General features: G+C 46.2%; 1 protein-coding gene and 1 pseudogene across 4 annotated transcripts in view; one reads left to right on the forward strand and one right to left on the reverse strand.

The window, feature by feature from the left end:
* Window positions 1-1833: 1833 nt before the first annotated feature.
* Window positions 1834-2652, forward strand: LOC144276607 (carbonic anhydrase 2 pseudogene; annotated as a pseudogene).
* An 11655-nt stretch (window positions 2653-14307) lies between these two features.
* Window positions 14308-22803, reverse strand: part of FAM222B (family with sequence similarity 222 member B) — a 46495-nt gene continuing 37999 nt past the window's right edge. For 2 of the 4 annotated variants that reach the window (XM_077836431.1, XM_077836432.1), the window contains exons 3-4: window positions 18368-19946; window positions 14308-14561 (exon numbers count right to left, since the gene is read on the reverse strand). In XM_077836431.1, the coding sequence (XP_077692557.1) occupies window positions 14534-14561; window positions 18368-19946 (1607 nt within the window). In that variant the 3' untranslated portion in view covers window positions 14308-14533. Of the gene's footprint in view, window positions 19947-22803 lie in introns of all 4 variants that reach the window. The other 2 variants (XR_013348241.1, XM_077836433.1) reach the window with 2 other exon arrangements.

The raw sequence follows: 22803 nt of genomic DNA on the forward strand, positions 1-22803 counted from the left end.
TGCAAACTTTGCCACCTCACTGTTTACCTCTTTCTCCAGATCATTTATGAATAGGTTGAATAGGATTGTTCCTCGGACTGACCCTTGGGGAACACCACTAGTTACCCCTCTCCATTCTGAAAGTTTACCATTTATTCCTACCCTTTGTTCCCTGTCTTTTAACCAGTTCTCAATCCATGAAAGGATCTTCCCTCTTATCCCATGACAACTTAATTTACATAAGAGCCTTTGGTGAGGGACCTTGTCAAAGGCTTTCTGGAAATCTAAGTACACTATATCCACTGGATCCCCCTGGTCCACATGTTTGTTGACCCCCTCAAAGAACTCTAATAGATCAGTAAGACACGATCTCCCTTTACAGAAACCATGTTGACTTTTGCCCAACAATTCATGCTCTTCTATGTGTCTGACAATTTTATTCTTTACTACTGTTTCAACTAATTTGTCCAGTACTGACATTGGACTCACTGGTCTGTAATTGCCAGGATCACCTCTAGATCCCTTCTTAAATATTGGCATTACATTAGCTATCTTCCAGTCACTGGGTACAGTAGCTGATTTAAAGGACAGGTTACAAACCATAGTTAATAGTTCCACAATTTCACACTGGAGTTCTTTCAGAACTCTTGGGTGATGCCATCTGGGCCCGGTGACTTGTTCCTGTTCAGTTTCTCAGTTAATTCCACAACCTCCTCTAGTGACACTTCAATCTGTGACAATTCCTCAGATTTGTCACCTACAAAAGACAGCTCAAGGTTTGGGAATCTCCCTCACATCCTCAGCCGTGAAGACTGAAGCAAAGAATTAATTTAGTTTCTCCCCGAGGACTTTATCATCTTTAAGTGCTCCTTTTGTATCTCGATAGTACAGGGCCCCCACTGGTTGTTTAGCAGGCTTCCCGCTTCTGATGCACTTAAAAAACATTTTGTTATTACCTTTTGAGTTTTTGGCTAGCTGTTCTTCAAACTCCTTTTGGCTTTTCTTATGACATTTTTACATTTAATTTGGTCGTTTATGCTCCTTTCTATTTACCTATTTATGTGTCGTGCCAGAGCAGGTCAAGTGGGCATGGGGCTTCCGAGTGTGAGAGGCCCAGGCGGGTGGGTCCTGGGCTGCTCCTGGCCACAAGAAGGAGAAAAGAAACATCCTTCCAACAAAGAGAACCCCTGTCCCAGCTCCTGCCCTGGGGGATCCTCCAGCACGTCTGGGGATCCCAGTGCACCTGCCTGGGAGATTCTCCAGGGAGGCCGGGGGCTAAGGGCACATAGGGAGAGACAGAAATCCACAGGGAAAGGAACATGAGTCAGGAGGAAGTGATCAGTCTCTCTGCCTGCGCTCCAGCCCTGCCCTGTCTCACACCTGTGCCCAGACCAGCAGCCCCTGAACTTGGGGGATGGGGTGGAGCACGGCAGATGCAGGGATCCTTTAGGGCAGTGGTTCTCCACCGGGGGTACACATACCCCGGGGGTAGGCAGAGCTCTTCCAGGGGGTACATCAACTCATCTAGCTAGTGCCGAGTCCGGCCGAAGGGACACTCCCCAGAGCCAGCGCTGTACAGGGAGGTGTCAGTAGGATCGTCATGTTCCCAAGGCCAGAGTCAGCCGGCGGCGGCCACAGGGCGTTGCGAGGCCGGAGGCGCGCCCCAGGGGTACAGAGCCGCTGCCTTGGGGGCAGCCTAGCGCCCACCCCACCGGCGGGTCCCGGCCACGCGGACCCACAGCGCCGCCGCGCGGGGACCGGCAGCAGCAGCCGGCCCCGCGGCGCCGCGCCCCGTCCCCCGCGGCTGTGACGGGACAGTCGCGCCCGGCGCAGAGGGCAGGCGGCCGGGCCACCATGAGCTGCTGGGGCTGCTGCGGGAGGCCCGGCGCCGGCGGAGCCGCCTCCCACGCCTGGGGCTACGGCCCCGAGGACGGCCCGGAGCGCTGGCATGAGCGCTTCCCCCTGGCCCGGGGGCGGCGGCAGTCCCCCGTGGACATCCGGGCCCAGGACACCCGCTACGACGCCGCCCTGCGGCCGCTCCACTTCAGCTACGAGGCGGCCGCGGCGCGGAGCGTCGCCAACAACGGGCACACGCTGCAGGTGCAGTTCGGCGAGGGCGCGGCGCTGGCCGGGGGGCCCCTGGGCGGCCCCTACCGCCTGGCCCAGCTCCACCTGCACTGGGGCTCGGGGCCGGAGCAGGGCTCGGAGCACACGCTGGAGGGGCGCCGCTTCCCGGCCGAGCTGCACCTGGTGCACTGGCGGGCCCGCGACGGGCGGCTGAGCCGGGCGATGAGCCGCCCCGACGGGCTGGCCGTGGTGGCCGTGCTGCTGCGCCTGGGGCAGCCCTGCCCGGGCCTGGAGCCGCTGCTGGGCGCGCTGGGCTCCGTGCGCACCCGGGGCACCGAGGCGCCCGCCCCCGCCTTGCAGCCGCGGGAGCTGCTGCCCGCCGGCGGCGACTTCTGGACGTACCCGGGCTCGCTGACCACCCCGCCGCTGCTGGAGAGCGTCACCTGGCTGGTGCTGCGGGAGCCCGTGGAGGTCGGCGCCGAGCAGCTGGGCGCCCTGCGCGGGCTCCTGAGCAGCGCGGCCGGCGAGCCGCCCCGCCCGCTGCAGGACAACTGGCGGCCGTGCCAGGCGCTGCACGGCCGGGAGCTGCGGGCCAACTTCCGCTGAGCGCCCGGCCCGGCCGCTGCTCAATAAACGCCCTGCCACGCCGGGGCCAGGCTGCCTCCTTCCCCCGCGCGGCGCTGCCCCGCCCAAGCGGCCAGGCCAGGCCGGGCCGCGGGCTCTGCCCTCAGCGAGAGGGGAGCAGCAGAGCCAGGGGTCCGGCCGCGGGCCAGGGCAGCAGGAGTCAAAGGGCTGGTAACAGGGATCCTGGCAGCAGCAGGGGCCGGCCCGGGGCGCTGCAGAGGGGACTGCCAGGGTGCAGTGAGGGTACAAATCTCCGCCAGCACTGGATGTTAAACTTACCCTGGGGCAGCCTGGGTGGGGAACCCATCCCTGAGCATGCTGGGGGGGGGGGTACAGGGACTTAAAGGTGCTTACAGCAAGGAGGGGAAGAGCCAAGGCACAGCCCTGGGGAGCAGCTGTTCGGAGACTGGAGTTTATAGTTCCAGAGGGTCCTCACAGCCCATCATGAACAAGAGCCAGACCCATCCCTCAGTAAAGCTTTAACAAAATTCGCCCCAGGGCAGCACCCTGCATCCCCAGGAAGGGGGCACAGAGCCTGCAGCACAGTTAACTGGCAGGGACACCAGAGCCCGGCCCACCAAAACCGAACGCCTTCAGCGCAAGGGGTGACAAACTGTTCTACGCCCTTGGGTGGGCACCGAGGGCCGTTTTAGTTAAGGCAGGTCAGTATCTAAATTAAACCCAAACAAGCTCCTTTTAAACCAAACTGGGAATGTGAGCACAGGGAGTTACAGCCATTTAAGTAAATCAGCTTAGAAACAGCCCTACGTTTAACTAGTACAGCTTCGACTCTCGAAGCATCTTCCCCACTCCAGCAAAGGTGAGCTCTTCACGGAGCTGAAGGAGTGAGCTGACCTTGCGGCTAGTCAAGTGGCCTTGGACGAAGGGGGGCTCTCGGTCAGGGAGTCCAATGCTTGGACAGCCCCAAGGGTCAAACTCCCAAGGCTGGAGCAGGCAGGCAGCTTTGGCAGCAAGCAGCCCACGCCGCAAGCACTCCCCTCACGCCAAAGACCAGACATCACCCCTTTCAGCAGGAAATACAAGACGGGCTCTTTTCGGCCTTCTTAGGACAGCGACAGCCAAAACTAAGACAAGAGGGCGAAAGGGAGAAGCACTCAGAGGTTTCTAGCAACCTCCTTGGCAGAAGCATACTCCATGATAGGCCCTGGCTGGTGATAGTGTCTGAAAACAACCCCAAACAGAACGATGGTGATAGGCACCTGATAAGCTACATGGACAGAAGAGGGAAAGCTAGATGTGCAAGGAGGATGGCTTCATGGGCCAAGGCCCACTCCCCCCAGTTAGCAGAAGGAAATCTGACTGCAAAGCTGTTCACATGACACCGTGGACAGCAGCATTCGCATAGAAAACCAGTCTTATGAAAGACTTAGACCACCCCGTGGCATAAGAAGAAAACAGATGACAACAGAATTGGGTCCCACTTACTGCTGGTGGTCTTGTCAGAGTAGTTATGGATTCTGCAAACTCCAGCGTTGGCAGAGAGGGAATGAGGAGGCCGGGTAGAGAAGCCTTGGAGCTAGGGCAAAAGGGCTGAAATGTTCCTCACAGTGGGGGAAAAGGGAACATTTCTTAGAGAGACAGAGCACCAGGCCTCAGAGGTCTTGGCACCTGCTCCTGAGAAAGGGGTTTGGAAAAGCCGGCCGACTTGGGCCAGAAGATCTAGGGAGGATGGGAAATTGGGCCACTACACTACCTCCAGTAAGCCACTTGATGGCACATGGCTGGGTCACTCCTCCTAACCTAGGCTGAGGTGGCTGTGTGAAATCACTCTCTGACGGATGCGGGAGTGCCCAGCCCTGCACAGGTTTGGCAAGCAGTGGGCTTGGTGTTCGTAGCTGTGTGTAGCCGCAGCAGGAAAGTGCAGGAGCTGCAAGGAGACTTGCCTGGTGGTGCTTAGAAGGTTTAGGCTAATTCCCAGGCCAGAGAAGTGAAGGAGCTGGAGGGTGATAGGGACACATGCTAGAGCAGGCCTGCAAATTAAATAGGAAAGAAACCAGCTCTAGCCCATGACTGGTCCAAATCCACGTCCTCAACCTATTACAGCACCACCACCACTCTACTGACCGAGACCCCAGATGCTAGGGAGAAAGAGTCCAGACGCCAGGCAGGTGAACTAGCTAGTACAGGTGAAAGCAGGGCAGCCTACAATGGGGACAAGCTCAGCGTGGAAATATTGTATTACTTCGTACTTCTGCCTTTCATCAGAGGATCTCCAAGCGCTTTACAAACACCAACTAATTTAGAATTCGTATCCCTTTTTAGAGAGGGGGAATGCAAGGCACAGAAATGACTCAATGGCTCACAAAACTCTACAGCCGAGCCAGGAGTAGACCCCACATTTCCCAAATGGTCAGTCCTGTTCTGTAAGCATGAACACACCCTCCTCTCTGCCCTTCTAGCACAGGCAGGGAATCCTCTGCATTCGTATATTGTTGTGATATCTGCAGCAACAGCAGCCTCCATTGCTGTGATCTCTACTTACCCACTGTACTCCCGCAGCCCACCGCAGCAGCTCTCTTTAGACGGGTGTCGCTGTAGGAGGGATTACACTGCACAAAGAGGTAAAGTGGCACTGCACAAAACGTGCTGTCAATTTGCCTTGGGAACCATCAGCACATTAACCCCCACCTCTTCAAATTCACCCGGAGCTCAGAGAGGCTAGTTTGAAAGGGGAGTGTTTGCACAGAGGTCTTACAAACAAACTGCCTAACTTAAGAGGAAAATAGCTTTTCTAAACCACACAGCAGTAGCAGAAAACCCACTTAGGCAAACGGCCAGAACAAAACCCAGACAGCAGCGGTGGCATCTGTTGTTAGAATCCAGCTGTAGTGAGAGGCGGCTGAAGGCCTCCGTGGTACAGGAGCAGTGAGGCTCCAATTATACAAAGCTCTGTGCAGAGACTTCAACAACTAATCCTCACCACAGGCTGGGAGGTGAGTAAACAGTGCCTCTAATGGCTAGTGCACCCATACAGGGCGGCTGGTCCAAGCCCATACAGCAAGTCAGTGCAAGAGAGGGTTAGAGCGTCATCTGAACAGCCGCAGTTCTACTGCGATTCAGAATGACAATGGATGGATTAGTGAATGAGTGTCTCGTGTTTCTGCCTAGACCTAAAATACTCCAGCTAGGAGTTACAAAGGCACACATACAGAGCTTGGGCCGGTAAGCTCCTTCCTGACCCTGTTATCTGCATGCTGAAGCTGCTCCTAGGGCCAGGCCAGCCGTATCAGGGGTCAGTCTCAAAGCGGAGGGGAAAGGAAGTATCAAGAAACTACTGATCATTTCAGACACAGCAGCATGGTTTGAGGATCTGTGGAAGCAGGGGATGCTGCTATGATCTGCTGTCTGTGTCAAATCTTCGAGGCTACTCTGGCACTACCCAGGTTGGGAAATGCTGTTCTAAGTCCCTAAGCCAGGCAGGGTGTCTTAGCCTTGCCTACAGTAGTTTTGCATCCTTTACTCCTGTAGTTCATCCCCAGGACCACTGACCAGCTTCCTCTTTAGTTCAAGAGAGCCAATGAAATTAGTTGCTTTTTCTGCAGTAGCCTGCCCTTGGAAAATCACTGCACATCCTTGCTCTGGACAAGCAATTCGAAGTACCTACCTCTGCTAGGGCCTGGGTTCATCACCACATATAGAGCTAGACACCTGAGTATTTTGGATGTGACTTTAGACTGAAGCAGATGGTATGAACCCCAGTAAAGTGTGAAGAGCCCAGCTGCCAAGACCCAATTATTCAGGCAGCGGGGGCATCACTACAGGGATATGGCCATTGCTGGAGAATAGCCCCTCCTTAGCCTGCCAGGAACACACCGTTCCTATTATTTAACCCTGTTTATTATATAGGTTCATACATCACCATCCCTGCGGTCAGTTCACAGGGCCAGAGCTCACCAACCCTACACTGGATCAGTCAATCTCTCCTCCCTGTACAGCTTATTCTAGAGCAGTGGTTCCCAAACTTTAACAACCTGTGAACCCCTTTCACTAAAATGCCAAGTCTCACGAACCCCCTCCTAAAAATGAATATTTCCTGAGATTTTCTCCTTTACAGGAGTATAAATTATAAAAGCAGTGATCTTGGAAATATAAAATTTGTTTTTATGACATACTTTATTACACTTTACTAATTATTACAGTATTTTTATTATATTATGAAAACTGCAACACTCTTCCAAGATCTCACTTTTGTAGCTTGTATCACTTTGAATAAGGCTGTTATAAGACATGTTTCATCAAGGAGTATCAGATGTGCAATAGCATGAAGGGATTTAAGAAGCCATCTCAAAATTCCTCCTACACAAGCGTTCAGGTCTTGAGCAGTCCAGGCAAACAACACACGTTACAACAAAGCTTAAACTTGTTCTTCATAATAATTTTAAAAACAGTAGCTGCCTATTTAATTTTTAAAACAGCAAAAAATATCCACCTCCCTTTCCATTTCTTATGAGTCTTGAAGTTTAAATCTCCTCAGTGTGATACATAGGCTTGCTTTGATCTGCTTAGCTCTCGGAAGTGCAGGGGTTGTGGGCTGCTGGCCCCGTGCTGTCTGGGGTCCCTAGGGACAACTCTGTCCGCCATTAGGGAATTTTTTCCCCCCGAGAACCCCCTGTAACATTTTGTGAACCCCAGTTTGGGAACCACTGTTCTAGAGCATTACCTCCGCTGCTTTCCCTCTGAGAACTGCTAGGACAGTCTCAGCCAACTGCCGCCCGCAGGTTCAGCACAAAAGCAAACGAGAGGGAGAGAACTCCAGTGACTCCTAAAGATACGAGTTACCCTTCCACACACACTTCCATAGCTTGTCACATCCTCACAGGTGCCTAAGTGTGCTTGTTACAGCTACCTCTACACTGAGGAGGGAGAGTTTACCATGACATTCCCAAGGGGCGTTTGGAGGCCGGATGGGTAGGAATTACCTCCATTCACCATTACTAGTGGAAATCTGCCTTCTGTGTAAGGGTCTGTTTGCCACGCACCCCCTCCACTCCAAACAGGACTAGCTTATAAACCAATTGAGGACAGAGACAGGGAGAGGGTATGACAATCTCAGCCCCAAGTGAGAGATGGTGGGGAGAGAACAGCTACCTCTCACATCAGAGGCCTATCACTCCCAGAAGGTCTCCATAGAACAGGAGGGAGGAAGCAGAGGGGCAGGGAGCTGGCAAGCTCCACTCCTACAAAGTCCATTACATTTTCCACAGGTACCAGCTGTAAGAAGTGCCTACCACAGTGGGGCTCTGTGCACCACTGCAAAACAAAGAAAACAAGCACAATGCTTTGTATGGGCCTAGGCTCTTTCATGCAGGATTCTCAAAGCACTTTGTGTATTTTACACCTGGAGAAACCTGTCCTAAACCCCAAAGGCAGTAGTCTGTTGGGATCCTGGAGGTGGGCGGGTGGAGCTTGCCCACTACTAAAGGACTTTCCCCAGCCTAAGGGGAGGATCCACAAGGCAGTAGCAGAGCCAGGCAGAGAGCCACAGGAGTACTGATCAGTTCCCAATTCTAGCCGCCAAGGCATCCTCACCAAGCTAGCATGGCAATTCTCCCACTGCCGAAGAATCCCAACCATCTGAGCCAGTTGGGGAAGGCCTGGCATGGGGTCGGTGCTTACTCCATGTCCTGGTTTAGCACTAAGGCAGGCTGTAGGCCAGTCTATTTACCAGCTCATTTGCAGTGCAGGATGAGGAAAGTACTGTAATCCTGTGTGGCAGATACTGGAGAAAAGAAAGCCCTTTGCACTTAGCTACTCTTTGTATAGCCCTCGTTGGCTGAAGGGTCCCCCGTGCAGGGCCAGTTCTGGCCCACTCTGCTGAAATGCTATCTTCACCCCATTTTTTAAAGTGCATTGCAACAAGTGTAGCAAGTGTGTTCAACCCATAACTTCTGTGCCCAGCTAGAGTGACCATCTGCAGTGCTACTGTACATATCGCCGATGGCTTCCACCCTCCCCTCCCCCCACGTGGGCATGTTACATCAAAACTATTTATCAAAGGATGCAAGAGCATGGGACATGTGATAAAGGGTGTCCTACACCCCCTAGCCAGGGCACCATCAGCTTGGCCGCAATATTAATTCAGAAATCAAAGCCAGAATGCAGGGCTTCTGGGCAGTAGGCAAGAGAAAAACAACATTGCTAGACCCATGCGCAGATCCCGGCAGAAATGATTCTGAGAGTATGAAATGCTCCTTCCACTACCAAAGGTTTTATGCTACACAACCTCTGCTTTCACAGCTACTTTGCACTTTATTTCTTTGGCATCTTAAAAGTGAAGATTGACATACAGTGTTGCTTTGATATAGTAGTTCTCAAACTTTGATCCTGGGGACCCCTTTCACATAGCAAGCCTCTGAGTGCGATCCCCCTAACAAATTAAAAAACCTTTTAAATATATTTAACACCATTATAAATGCTAGAGGAAAAGTGGGGTATGGGGTGGAGGCTGACAGCTCATGACCCCCCCATGTAATAACCTCATGACCCCCTGAGTGGTCCCGACCCCCAGTTTGAGAACACCTACTTTAATAGCTCCCATGGATCTCTCTCTCTCACACACACACACAAAAAGATAACCACTGAAGTTGGTAACTTGTGATTAACTTAGCACTCCAAGACATGTCAGTTTACCTAGTTACTCTGCAATTAGGGAAATCTTGCACTTCTCATGCAATGCATAAATTTAAATGTCAAATGAATCTTTAAACACCTCTTAACCTTAACATGTTTGCAAAATTAGTTTTTTAAACCAGGTTGCAAAACCACTGCAAGGATAGCACAGCCAACTTCTATGAGGAATCAAGAGACAGAGACCATCTCTTAGGATTCATTTGGGAAAATATTCTCAGTTTTACCCAGTACTAAATGAAGGCTCTCAAAGTGCCAAGTTTTAAATAAAAGCTTCCAGGAAATTTAAAACAAAAGCATAGCATAGATTTACCTTGTGTCTAAGACATAGCCCCACTAGTCCAGCATCTTTTCTCTGTCAGAGGCCAGTACCAAATGCTTCAGAGGAAGCTGCAAGAAGCCACATAGTGGACAATTATGGAAAACTAATTGATTGGGGGTATGTCTTCTTTACCCACAACAGTCAGTGATTGTCTTATGCCCTGAGGCATTGCATCACTTTTTTATAATCCTAATGTAACTGTGGATGTTCTCATTTTCTAAATAAATAGCTAACCCTTTTTTGAATTCTACTAAGCCTTTGGTATCTGAGTACAGAGCAGTTTTCAAAAAAACATATGATGCCTGCCAGCTTGTTTAAGGATGAAGGCTGGGTTTCTTAAGGCAGGCATCATGTGGAGGTTCAGTTAGAATTGCCACCCAGGGTGGTATATAACAACTAGATTCCCTGGTGCCAATACTCCCATGGATTAAGTTAATGTCACTCAGCCAAAATGTCTGAGATGTTACTGTTTCACACTGATAAAGGATTTGAGACTTGCTTTTCATTTTCCTTTTAAAAACTGGAAAAGTTTCTGACCTTTTGTTTCAGAAATATGAGGGTTGGACAGGGGCCACAGGAGAAGAAAGTTTTATTGTGGGACTAATTATATCTTAGTGTGCCGTGACTGTTTTAGTTTCTTCTTGGGATATCAGAAGCCCCAAATGAACTAATGTCTTGTACCCAATTGCCTTGAAATGAGCTCATATTAGTTAGATAAAATACTACAATAACCTTATTACAATTTGCCAATGTGCCAGTAATAGTCACATTTCAAAGAGTTATTGCTAGGGTAGCTCTACTCTGGGTTCCTCAAGTAACACAGCAATTTTCTACCGAGAAAAGTGTATTCAGTATTTGGACCAGGGTCCCACAACACTGACGCAATGCAAACAAACAGAGTAAGAGACAGACCCTGCCTCAAAGAGCTCACAATCTGGTCTGTCCTCTCCAGGTCATTCAGAGCGGATTTTTACTGGTTATAAAACTCTATGTGTCCATTTTTTCAGGGAGGACAGCAGATCACTATGGGCACAGGGCCAAAGATCCGTTCATATTTAAAACTGATGACATTCAGCATGGCTAGATCTCACCAACATTAGGAGTTTGATCACCTATCTAGAAATGGCAGTGAAATATCTTCCCATGCCAAAATAAGGTGCCAAGGCACTAAAGGGAAGCACCTCATGGAAAATATAGGCAGCTGTCTAGAACTGACTAGAAAATAAGAATAAATCTGAGAAGGATACAGGAGTTTTGATAGACTTGGAGCAATGCAGATGGCTAGTTTCTAAAAGAAGATCTCCTTTAAAGGGCCATTGTGGCCAAGAAGAAACCCAATGGATCACAGAAAGTAGGAGTATTTATACTGAGTAACACATAGCTTGCAACAGCCAATAGAGGACATGGCTCACATTCTACCTTGCTACTGCTGCTCTCGAGGCTCAAAAAAACCAAAACAAACAAACAAACATTAAAAGTGAAGGAGTTTCATCAGTCTCCTGCCAAGGAGCTAAAACACAGATATGGAAATTCTGCAGCAATACATTATCTTTAGAGAGTGGGATATCCACAGGTCATCAGTAGTGAAGTCTAGTGTTATGTATATTAGACTGCACAACCAATGCTGTTGTCTGTAATCTGGTCAGACTTTGGCAGGGCTGCTTCACCAGTAGTCACTCACCTCCCCCGCAGACCAAGAAGCAGAAAATCTGCCCATGCTTTTCAGTTCAGGACACGAGCTAAGCTGATGCAAGGCAGCGCTTGTGTCAAGAACTCAAAACAGTTTCCCAACAAACAGCAGCACCAAGGGAATTTAGAGTGGAGAAGAAAACACAACACAAACACAACCCACACACATGCACCCTTGCTGATGAAAGCAAGCATCCAGCAGAGAAGCAGCATTTCAGCTTAATTCCAATTGAACCAAGGGAGAGCCTCATGGAAGGCCCTAGAGACATTGGAACTCATTCTCCTTGGTCTGCAGCCATTTGGGCATGATGCTAGGTGCCTTTGGTTTAACTTAATAGTTTGCGTTTACTACATTCCCCAACAGGTTGGCAACTTATTTCTGGTGGTGTTTTAACTCCTCTCACTGTGAGGTTGTTCATACAAGCTCTTAATATTTGTAAACAGAGTCTCATTACTACACCTATATGAGACAGACAGCAGTGAAGTAGAAGCTCTTAGAAAGAGATTTGTGGACAGGCAGGTAGATTTCAACCCTTCCTTGACTTCCTACTCCTATCCCGTGCCCTTCAAAGGAAGATACAGCAACACTTGGAACAGGTCAAATAAATTCCAACAGAGTTCTTTTTTAGTGACTTAAGAACCATCTGCAAAAGCAGTTCAGACACTCCTAGTGTAAAGGAGATACGTATTTCAAGGAACATCCTCCCCCAGTAGATAACAGTTTACAGTTAACATTCCTGTGTCTGGGGAGAAGATGAGACCCCCGTGGTATAAATGGAATATTATTTCCACTAGAGGAACCAGACATCCATGCCAGCCCAAATACCAAGAGTTCTGAGATCGGGGGAATGACGATATACAGCCTGGAAGATATTTGTGGCACCTTAGAGACTAACCAATTTATTTGAGCATAAGCTTTCGTGAGCTACAGCTCACTTCATCGGATGCATACTGTGGAAAGTACAGAAGATCTTTTTATACACACAAACCATGAAAAAATGGGTGTTTACCACTACAAAAGGTTTTCTCTCCCCCCACCCCTCTCCCCCGCTGGTAATAGTTTATCTAAAGTGATCACTCTCCTTACAATGTGTATGATAATCAAGGTGGGCCATTTCCAGCACAAATCCAGGGTTTAACAAGAGCGTCGGGGGAGGGGGGGGTAGGAAAAAACAAGGGGAAATAGGTTACCTTGCATAATGACTTAGCCACTCCCAGTCTCTATTCAAGCCTAAATTAATTGTATCCAATTTGCAAATGAATTCCAATTCAACAGTCTCTCGCTGGAGTCTGGATTTGAAGTTTTTCTGTTGTAATATCGCAACTTTCATGTCTGTAATTGCGTGACCAGAGAGACTGAAGTGTTCTCCGACTGGTTTATGAATGTTATAATTCTTGATATCTGATTTGTGTCCATTTATTCTTTTACATAGAGACTTTCCACAGTATGTATCCGATGAAGTGAGCTGTAGCTCATGAATGCTTATGCTCAAATAAATTGGTTAGTCTCTAAGGTGCCACAAGTACTCCGTTTCTTTTTGCGAATACAGACTAACACAGCTGTTACTCTGAGTTAGTATCAGTGCGATTTAAACGTTCATTGAATGCATTTCCAGTAAGTCCAGGATGGATGATTTTGAAGCCAATACAGTCCCTTTCGCTGCTCAAGGAGAGATGGACTTTTCCTATGTTCTAGCTTCATCATGTAAATTAGATGTCTATTCATTATAAACTGGAAAAAGCGCGCCTGGCTATAACCTTCAGTTAAATGAGAGAATCCTGCAAACTTGATCTAAACTCCCTTTTAAAATCCAGGTTTAAGAATTATACTTGTAAATGAAGAACCTTGTGTGGCTATGACACACTCAAGTTACTTGCTCCAAATCCTTAACAGGAATAAAGGGAGTCTCCATAGTTACACCCTTCCAAACAGAAACATGCCACCTTAGATTTAGTTTGCCCTTACATGGAAAACGCATACATTCTAATAACTTCTGAAAGTCACACAACAGGTGAGCAATGGAACAGACCTAACTAGCGCAAGTTTTGTCCTTCTCCTCAAAGATTTTTATTCTCTCTGCCTCGTTAAAATAAGATGTGTTAAAGTACCCTTTTAGAGTACTTTACAAATCCCACCCTGAATCTTCCTCCTATTCTCTACTTGAGAAGTAAGAGGTAAACGCCAGTACATTTCACTAACTGGCAAGTCACAGTTTATTTGGGATGGACGACTTGGTAGATTAATCTGCCTTGCCATAGCCACCTCACTCATTTTCCTATTTGAGTGTTGTAGAACAATTTGTTTACTTTGGGGTTTGCTGAGACCTGATCTACCGAACCCCTGTGGGCATCTCTAATGGGGTACGGTGGTTTCTTTTCAATATTCTTTTATGCTAGATTGACAAGGGGATTCAACTTCTAAGATCAGCCAGAGCAAGGTATGCGTGGGAGAACTGGAGCAGACCACAAACCAATGGGTTAATGGGAAGTTTCTCATTGAACACTCACAAGAGATGGTTACTTTGAAGAGGTGCTCAACTTGCCTATGCACCTTGTTTCTGCTTCATTCAAAGCGTTCCAGCTAGCGAAGCACTCATACTGGCATCTGGGGAGAGTTCATCTCCACTCTACCTGAAAAATGCAGTGGAGAGGAGACAGGAGGACCGTGACAGTAACTTTCAAGTTAAGAACAATTTTTCATGACATCAAACTAAAAGGGAAATAACATCCCCACAGCTCTCAAGACAGAAAGATCAGGAATGGAGAAAATCCAGCCCAAACACAGACTTCTTCAGGAATTTTACCATTTTTTGGCCTGCAGTTTTCTGCACAACGTAACAGTCTCACAGAATTTCTTAGTGCAGACTATCACAGCAAACGTCCATCCTGCAGCCATTGGCTACAGTTGAATACCACAGGCCAAGCAAGCCTCATTCATTCACACTGCATAAAAACAGCAGAAGGGGCAGAGGGAAAAGGACTTTTTGGCTTTAGTTTTTATTTTTCCTGAAGACCAAAAGAAAAAAAAAAAGAAAAGAAAAGAAAAGATTCTCATTATACCCGTAGCACATGAGAAGCAGCGTATATAATCAGTATGTGTTTTAATGAAATACAGCAGCAATTCCCGATTCTCTCCACAGCAAACCCCAGCAAACATTTCTGTTTGGTTTCTACGGGAATGGCCGAGTTCTGTGGAGACATCTTTCACATCATAAGCTTCAGAAAAGGTTCTCTAAGAAAGAAAATTCACAAGTGTCATTATAAAATTTTAACTTTGGGCTGTAACAAATTGGGCTGATAACAGCTTCAAAGCCACTGCTCAACAGAAAAGATACAGCAGAGATGGAAGTTTCCCATTGGAAGCCTTTTCACCACTTTCACACTTATCCCTTCTCTGCTCTGTTTACTAACAACCTCCACTGGACAGAAGTAAATCATTAGAAACCAGCAGAAGTGTCTGCATAGCAATATTCTGCTGAACCAGTGTAGTGCATTAGGAGGGGATAGATTATGGTGCTGACAGCACAGTATAAAATAATCCAGAGCTCACTGAGAAAAACATATGAAATATTTAGCTCCTTACTTTCCCCCCCAAAGGAAAGAATTATTCCATAAATGTCAAAGATTGATTTCATCAATATCCAGACATGGAAATGGGGATGCAAGAGATTTGCATCAGAGGTCGTAAGTGCTTGACCTTTCAGTGGAGAAGAAGTGGAAAGCTGGAAGTGCTCTAATCGGAACAGTGGTGTAAATTCCAATGGAAGACACCCATCTATGTCAAAGACCCAAGTGAAAGCCTAGAGAGTTTACAAAAGTGCTGTACAAATTAAACACATGCAAAACAGAGTTCTACTAGGTAGGGAAACTTTCACAGCATTCAATATTGCATGGAATAGGACCAGAATGCTATATTTTCCTTAGAACCAGTTCCTCATCTTTGCATTAGTAAAATTATAGCAGGAACTGGAGGAAGGAAAAATATCAATCTGAATGAATACTGCGAAATGTTTCTAGAAGTCAAAAGCATGGCTCCTACTAAACACACCAGAGTATCACTCTGCATAAAAGAGTCCCAAAAGAAAAAGATTCTACCAAATGATACTAAGTACCAAACACCCTATCCTTTGTCATCATTTGAGCAATAGTGCATGTCCAGTGGGGCCCTTTATTGGACCCTTATTGCTGGATTCATGTTGGAGTAAATGTTTCTTTTACAGGTTGACTCTATAAACTAAGCATGTAAGTGAACAAAAACACTGATTAAAAAAGGGTAAAAATCTCTTAAGTATAAGAAAAAGCTGTTAGTCATACACTGATGCAGAATGTAGTTATTTTCAATAAAAACTGGACTCAGAACAAGGCGAAATATCTGAGTAGGTTTTAATAGCAAACTTGATCTAATTTTTTGAACAGCTAATGGAATGTCCTACCTGGATGTGTCTTGAATATTTTTGCTTCACAGTCCTGCTGCATCAGGCCAAAGTCTCAGAGGTGACGATTCTATTGGCAGTTATTAGTTCAGAACAACTCATGACAAGACTCTCAGACTATCTCCAATGGCTTACTGTAACATTAGCATAACTTCAGACATTTATACCACTTTTTGTCAAGAGCCGAAACATGGGGTTTCACTAGCTCTCCGTTTTGGGGGGAGGGCAGAAGATGAATCACCGTCTGGGGCTTGTACTTGCAGTAGGCTAATGAACCCAATAAAACGTAAGCATATTTCAGGTAGCAGAACACCTTACAGTAACTACTTTAGTGGGAAATGTTAAAGTCACAGCACAGCCCTAGATCAATTTGGAGGAGGGGAAGAGGCGACAGGGAAAATGGAAGGGAAGCAGCTTCAGACTCAATCCTTGGCTTCCAAGATAATGTATTCAGAAAAATATTGCATGAAAAGCCTCAGGGTTTTAGTTCTTTCATAGATGTATATTTACCAGTTTTCACAAAGACTGCAGGAATACGATTATAAACAATAAATTAGGACTTCATGTTGCTATCATTTGGCATAACACAATCAGGCAATTTTTCCTTTTAAATATAAGGCAACACAAGCCAACACATAATTTAATCCGTCTTTAGTCAGACTGCTTAACTTAGCTAAAGAGTAATCACTAAAGAACGGTTTATAGTACACTTAAAAGAATTTAAATAATGACATGGTGTAAGTGTACTATCTTACGCAAGGAATCAGAAAACGTACTCTGCTAAGCTTTGAAACCTAAATATTTGTTACAGCCCAGAACTACAAGTCTAAATTAAAAAATACAAATAAATGTTTTCTAATTTTTTCCATTTACGAAAATCTTTAAGAATCTCTAGCCAACTATGACATCACTTCAAAACTTGTAAGTTTGTTGTGTTTTTTTTTTTAAATTTTGTATGATGTCTTAAGATTTTAAATCATGCTCATTAAGGAAAGTTCAAGGAGCAAATACTTAAGGCTTTGTTTTTCAAAGGGCTGTGAGGGAGGCCAGTGAATGGCAGAGGCCAGGGGGTTCACTCATACACAATGCTACTCAAACCCACGCTACCAGGCGACATTCATACAGAAATATTACACTTAAAAGTTACAGTGTAGAGCAATATTTTTAGCCAGTGTACATATAAAGAATCAATGCATTTACTTTTTCTTTTTTAATTCCAAACTTGACTGTGATCATTATGTTCAAGTATTAGTCTCATTTACAGAGATGAGAAACTTCCTACTTACAATAAATTTAGCTTTAAAAGAAGGGATGTTTCAATATGCTGAAGAGAATGAGACATTGAGGTTATCCAATAGTTAGTGTTCTATCGGTCACCAACTCATTTAGCTGCTTTAAGTGACATGGGGAGGGAAGAGAAGTAGTTAGGCACAGAGAATCTGGGAAAAGAGTACTTTAAAAATAGCTTAAATGGTAATTCCCAGATATGAGAACTGTTCTATCGCATCTATGTTGGTGCTTTAACATATAAGAGTACAGGGCTGTAAGACCCACCATGTCTCTAGAGCTTTGTTTCATAGCAAATACCTTTCATTTCATTGATGCTGTCGGAATGTGAGAACGCCATTCCAGTCACTATGTGCCCTTACCTTTACAGTGGAGACAGACTTCTAAATATGCTAATCTACCCTGAAATTAATTCTATCTACTGGAGGAGCAACTGAACCCTTGTGGGGTCGTCAGTGGGTCTAGATTCCTGGAATAAAACCTCAATACAGCACTTTGTATCAGGAAATCCAGACTCCTAGCAGCGAGGGGTTCAGACATAGTTAGCTTTAAAATGGTCAAGTGGAAGCGAAGAGGGAAGGAGGCAGCTACTATTGCAGCTATGTACCCTACATCCTAAAACTGCCACTCCCATACCCTGTCCTCAACAAAGCATCCAGAAGGTCTGTGAGGAGCTTTTGACTCTGGAGATAGACCAAAGTCAAAATGACAAATGCAGAACTCTCTGCAAGAGCTAGCAAAAAGCTTCTTCCTATGTTAATGCCTAAATATATAACCCTAGCTAAATCCTTTCAAAAGTAGGCTCTCTTTTCAATTAAATAAGTCGCTAGACAGTGCAAATGGTCAACGTTTAATGCATTTAATGAAACAGGCTTTAGAGTTGAACATAAGCCCTACTTCCTGACAAATTTTGTTGCTCTTAATCTGCAGAGGAAATTTAGATGGAAATGTAAGCATCTATGCTACCTAGCTCTTTAAAGACCTGGCTACTAGATGCAACTGTGAACCCTGCAGCAACTTAACAGTCCAGCAAGTAGTCACCAAGTAGAAGGCAAATGCTGAGCAAAGAGGATTCTGTGGTGAAGAAATAGCTGTGGGATGCAGTAGTGTAATCAAGTTATTTGAAACAAAAGGCATGTTATATATTTGATGCTAAGAGGAAAAATGTGGATGTAAAGCTTTTAAATATACCTTAAGTCTTGTTTCAATGATTATAATGATCACACAAGTTTGCAAATTAAAAATACTTTGCTTATTAATTAAAATTAAGACTAAACCTCTAATTTTGTCTGTGAAAGTGACTGCAGCCTATCTATACCCCGGGTGCTGAATATGAAGATTTCGACTATCAGTTGGTTCAGGTGCTCGGTTCATGGGAGGCCGATGGACTTTTCCCAGGACAGCCATACTCTGATCTCTGAAGCACGCCTGTTGGAAGTCCCCACTTAGGTAATCCATGGTCTGCATCACACTATTCTGGCTGGATGAACCAGCTCCGGCTCTATAATGAGCTCCTGCTGCACAATCTAGTGGTGCCCCTGCTGGCTGTCCTCCATGAAAAGGCATGGCAAGGTCCTGTGACCCAGAGCTGTCACTGTTCGGTGTGGGCAGAATGTTATTCCATATGGGCTGGAAATAGTGCCCATTAGTATATGGCAAGGGTCCCTGCAATCCATTCACAGGTGGGGAAGGTGTAGGCTTCTCAATAGGGGGCTTTAAGTTGAAAGACTGGCTCATGCACAGTTCTTGAGGGTAGTTTGAAGTTTTACCAGGAAAACCTTGCCCTGCAATCTCTCTGTGAGGGTGCTTCCCGGCAAGTCCAGTAGGTCCAGCAGCATCGCCACACATCTGCTGGAGATGTGCAAGCTGATGCTGGTTCCATGCAACTGATTTCATTTCAGTCTGGTATGCAGACGGCACCCTGCTGATGTTTACCATGGGTACGTTAACAGAGGCAGAAGACGGAATAGCAGCAGCAGCATGATCTACAGGGTTTACTACACAGGAAGGCATGGGAGTGGGAACGTTGTGAGTAGACACCCTGGTACTTGCATTGATCAGCAGATTGCGACTTATGGGGCTAGGGTTTGCAATCTGTCCCTCACATACTGAGGTAGTGCTAATGCCAGCTCTGGCCTGGCAGAACTGGTTAATCTGGTGCACAATGCTGCTCAGGTCTGGCGGCTGGTTCTGCTGCAGAGTGGCAGCCATAGAGAGGGGAATGGTTGAGGTAGACACGGTCACATTCGGCGGCGCATCTGCATCCGGCATCTTTCTGCTTCCATGTAAACCCGGCTGCAGCAAAGTGTTTGCATGGTGCTGCAGAGCTTGATGTGCCATGGTCTGAGGATGCTGCAAGCTCTGCGGCTGCTGCATATTCTGAGGGTGCGGCAAAGTCTGCGGCTGCGGTATACCCTGAGGGTGTGTTAAGCTTTGTGGCTGCAGTATACCCTGAGGGAGCTGCAAAGTCTGCGGCTGCGGTATGCTCTGGGGGTGTGGCAGAGTCTGTGCATGCTGAAGGGCCTGCTGGCGAGCAAGCGCCTGGGGGTGGTTTAAAGTGCTAGGTGCAATGTACGGTGTGGAAGGGGGATTCATCATTGCTTCCGGCAGCAGACGTGCGCGTGTTCCGTCCAAGTCTTTGATAATTCCTTTAGCTGGAGATTTGACTATCGCGAGCAGGCCTGTTTTTGTGGTGGGCTGGGATGGGTAAGGACTATACCTCTGGCCTGAAGTATCAAGTCCATTCACAGTACGGCGTATGTGTTTCCTCTGGGGAACCTTGACGCTGTTTGGAAAAATTTTTATAGTCAGTGGATTGTTGGCAACCTTCTTAGCATAAGCATCCAATTCTGCTGGGGTAGGATACTGTGCAGATCTCATCTTCTGTGTAGTGTCCCCTGTGGAGAAAGAGGGAATCCATCAGTACTGACCCTGGAAAGAAGCAGTGTTCTCTCAGAACAAGCAAGTTAAAGCATTCAAAAGATAAAAGAGCCGAATCTTCCCAAAACCAGTGGGCAAGCACCAGTTATCTGATTCCCTTCATCAGTGGAAACCAACATGACGCACCACTCAACTTCAGGCAAGACCAGCCTGAAGGGAGTAAAAACTGAACCAGACCATTTCTTAAACTAAGTTTATTCAGAAAATGATGGTAGTTACATTAACCCTTGAGGAGCTCTGGACAAACCAGGTGTGCCGCAATCAACGCATCGGATAGCCTGCACCTCAGATTATTTTCTATGCTGGATAAGAGGTCGGGCAAATGCTGCAGCCTAATGAATATTCTCAGACTTAAAATCTGCCTCTGCCCTCCCTCCCTAGCCCCCTTCTTAAGCTGTTCTTGGAATCCTGAGCTTCTAGTTTAGGAAACAGAGAAGGAAGTTAGCGAACAGAATGGAAAAATGCACAGAATGTTGGTGTGAGCCCCATATAAAGCCACTTCAAATAAAAACTACTTGGATTTCAATGTCAGCATTATTCAGAAATTGAGGCACTTAACATTTTTTAAAACTGTCTTCTTTGGCAAATACTCAAAGGTTCTTTGAGAAGTCTTTAGTAATTCTAGTTTAGCCCGGTTATATTGTATAATTCCCATTCTGCTAAAGACGCATTATTTTGTGCCTTTCACCTCTGTCCATCCCTACTCAGCTAATCTCCATATTCACTATGACAGTCAGTTTGGGAGAGTATCCTAACAATAAACGGTTACAATCAGGGTACCACAACAGATCCTAAAGGCACATTTATCTACCACATGTGGGCAAAATTATTCCAGACAGCCATCCTGTTCCATTTATCCTCACTTAGCAGATATCCACCTGGCTGAAGGTTGAGCAGCAGGCTGCCATTTGTACATTTCGGCAAAGGCCATATGAAAATCTAGGAGGGTGGAATGCATCTGTGGATTAGACAGCACATTTTCCTTTAAAGCTCTACTGGCTGCCTCCCATAAGCCTTTGCTTTAAAAGCAATTTTATAATCTTCCAATATAGGCTTGCTCTTCCATAATCTCATTCCCCTTCTGCTTGATTTTTCACCTTGCAGATTTTGTCCACCAGAAAAGCAGCTCCCCTCTCATAGAACAAGATCTTTAGCTTCCTCCATAGCTCCTACACACGCTACTGCAGTGATTTGCTGGTAGGGGGTTCTGCAGCTGACTTCTCCAGAGCCCAGCAGGGCCATTGCCAGTGCGCTTGGTATCTCACTGTCCCAAGCAGAAGAGACCTAGGAACTACAGCCCACCAGAGATCATGCTGCTACTAGGGAGGCAGACCTTTGCTTGAACATATGCACTTGATTATAGCCTTTTGGAAAACAATTTGCTTAGAAGAAGTTATCTACCAAGTATGGTTAAGGTCTAAGCAGCATTACTAGCTCCCTTTCAATCACTGTCTACAGAGCATATGATTTTAGTCTCTAAAACTGAAGGCAGGGCACTGCTTCTATAAGAAAAGCTGTCCTTAGAAACCAAGGGCAATGCAAGAGATGATGGGATGGATACCAAAAGGAGAAGCAATAACAAAATTAAACATATCCTTTGTAAAATGGGAATATTTATAAGCTAGTTGTTTCTTTAGCACAGCATGCACTCAGCTGTGCCAGCTGGCAGTTTACCTATCCATCTTCATTGTTTCTGAGATGCCTCTCACCATGGTGTTTAAGCACAGGCATCTACCACCCCCCCTACTAATTAGAGGGAATACTAATTTGATATTTATTAACCTGAACATCCTCTTTGTTCTCATGTCTCACCTCACCCTGTCATGCAGGTTCTAACTTCCTTTTTGACTGAGCTCTTGCATTTCTAATGAAGTCAGGAACGTCTCCTCAAGTTAGGCAATGCTAGTACTCTGTTGCCAGGTTTCTGTCAGCAGCTCTCAAAACTTTGTTGGCTGTATTTTTAGCAGGTTCTTCTATTCCTTCTCATCTTCTCTGCCTTTTCCAAAAGATGCCTACCCTGGAAACATGCTAGGTAATTCTGATGAAAGAGTTAACTGATCAGGCTGAAGGGAATCCAGGCCTTTCTGCAACTTGGGTTGTGTGAACTTGGCCAATTTCAGATAGAGTTTCTGCTTAACACTTCAAGGCATCTTTCTTTTACATTCTATGGAAAAACTAGACAAGAATTTCAGAAATCCAATATCAAACTGGGTAATAAATGTTAGTGACCTAGTATGTTGGATAGTTTGCCACCTTTCCAGTAGGTAAGGTCTTGGGTGTACTTTGACAATGCATTACAATTATTGTCAGGTAGCAGTTAAAATATTTATCACATTTTAATATGCAAAACTGAACACTTTGCATCTATCAACTATAGCACATCTATAGCTCTGAACTAGAGTTCCTTATTTTAAAAGCACAATAGTTTACTTTAAGAGTGAAAACAAGCCTTCAGTTCAAGTTAAACATGCACCAAGATGAAACCTGATGTCCTATCTTAAGTAACTGACAAACCATTTTTCAAATCCCCTTTGAATTGGCCTCTCAAGTTAACAACCCATTCCCTCACCTTCCCCCTCCTTTCCTATGTAATTCTAGTTTACAGAGTCAATGCCTCTCTTGCCCTGAACTAGCTAAAACATCCATAATTTACTTAGGACTGATCAAGAGAACATATTCCTGAGGCTCCCCATATACTACATAAAATGTAATTATGTTACACCAGTAGTTTTTCTTCACAGTAGACTCTAATCTTTGCAGGATCAATTTGGGCAACAAAACAGAGAAAACTGTGAATAAGTCAGAAACAGGAAT

Source organism: Eretmochelys imbricata, chromosome 17 (genome assembly GCF_965152235.1).
Source record: "Eretmochelys imbricata isolate rEreImb1 chromosome 17, rEreImb1.hap1, whole genome shotgun sequence".
NCBI lineage: Eukaryota > Metazoa > Chordata > Testudines > Cheloniidae > Eretmochelys > Eretmochelys imbricata.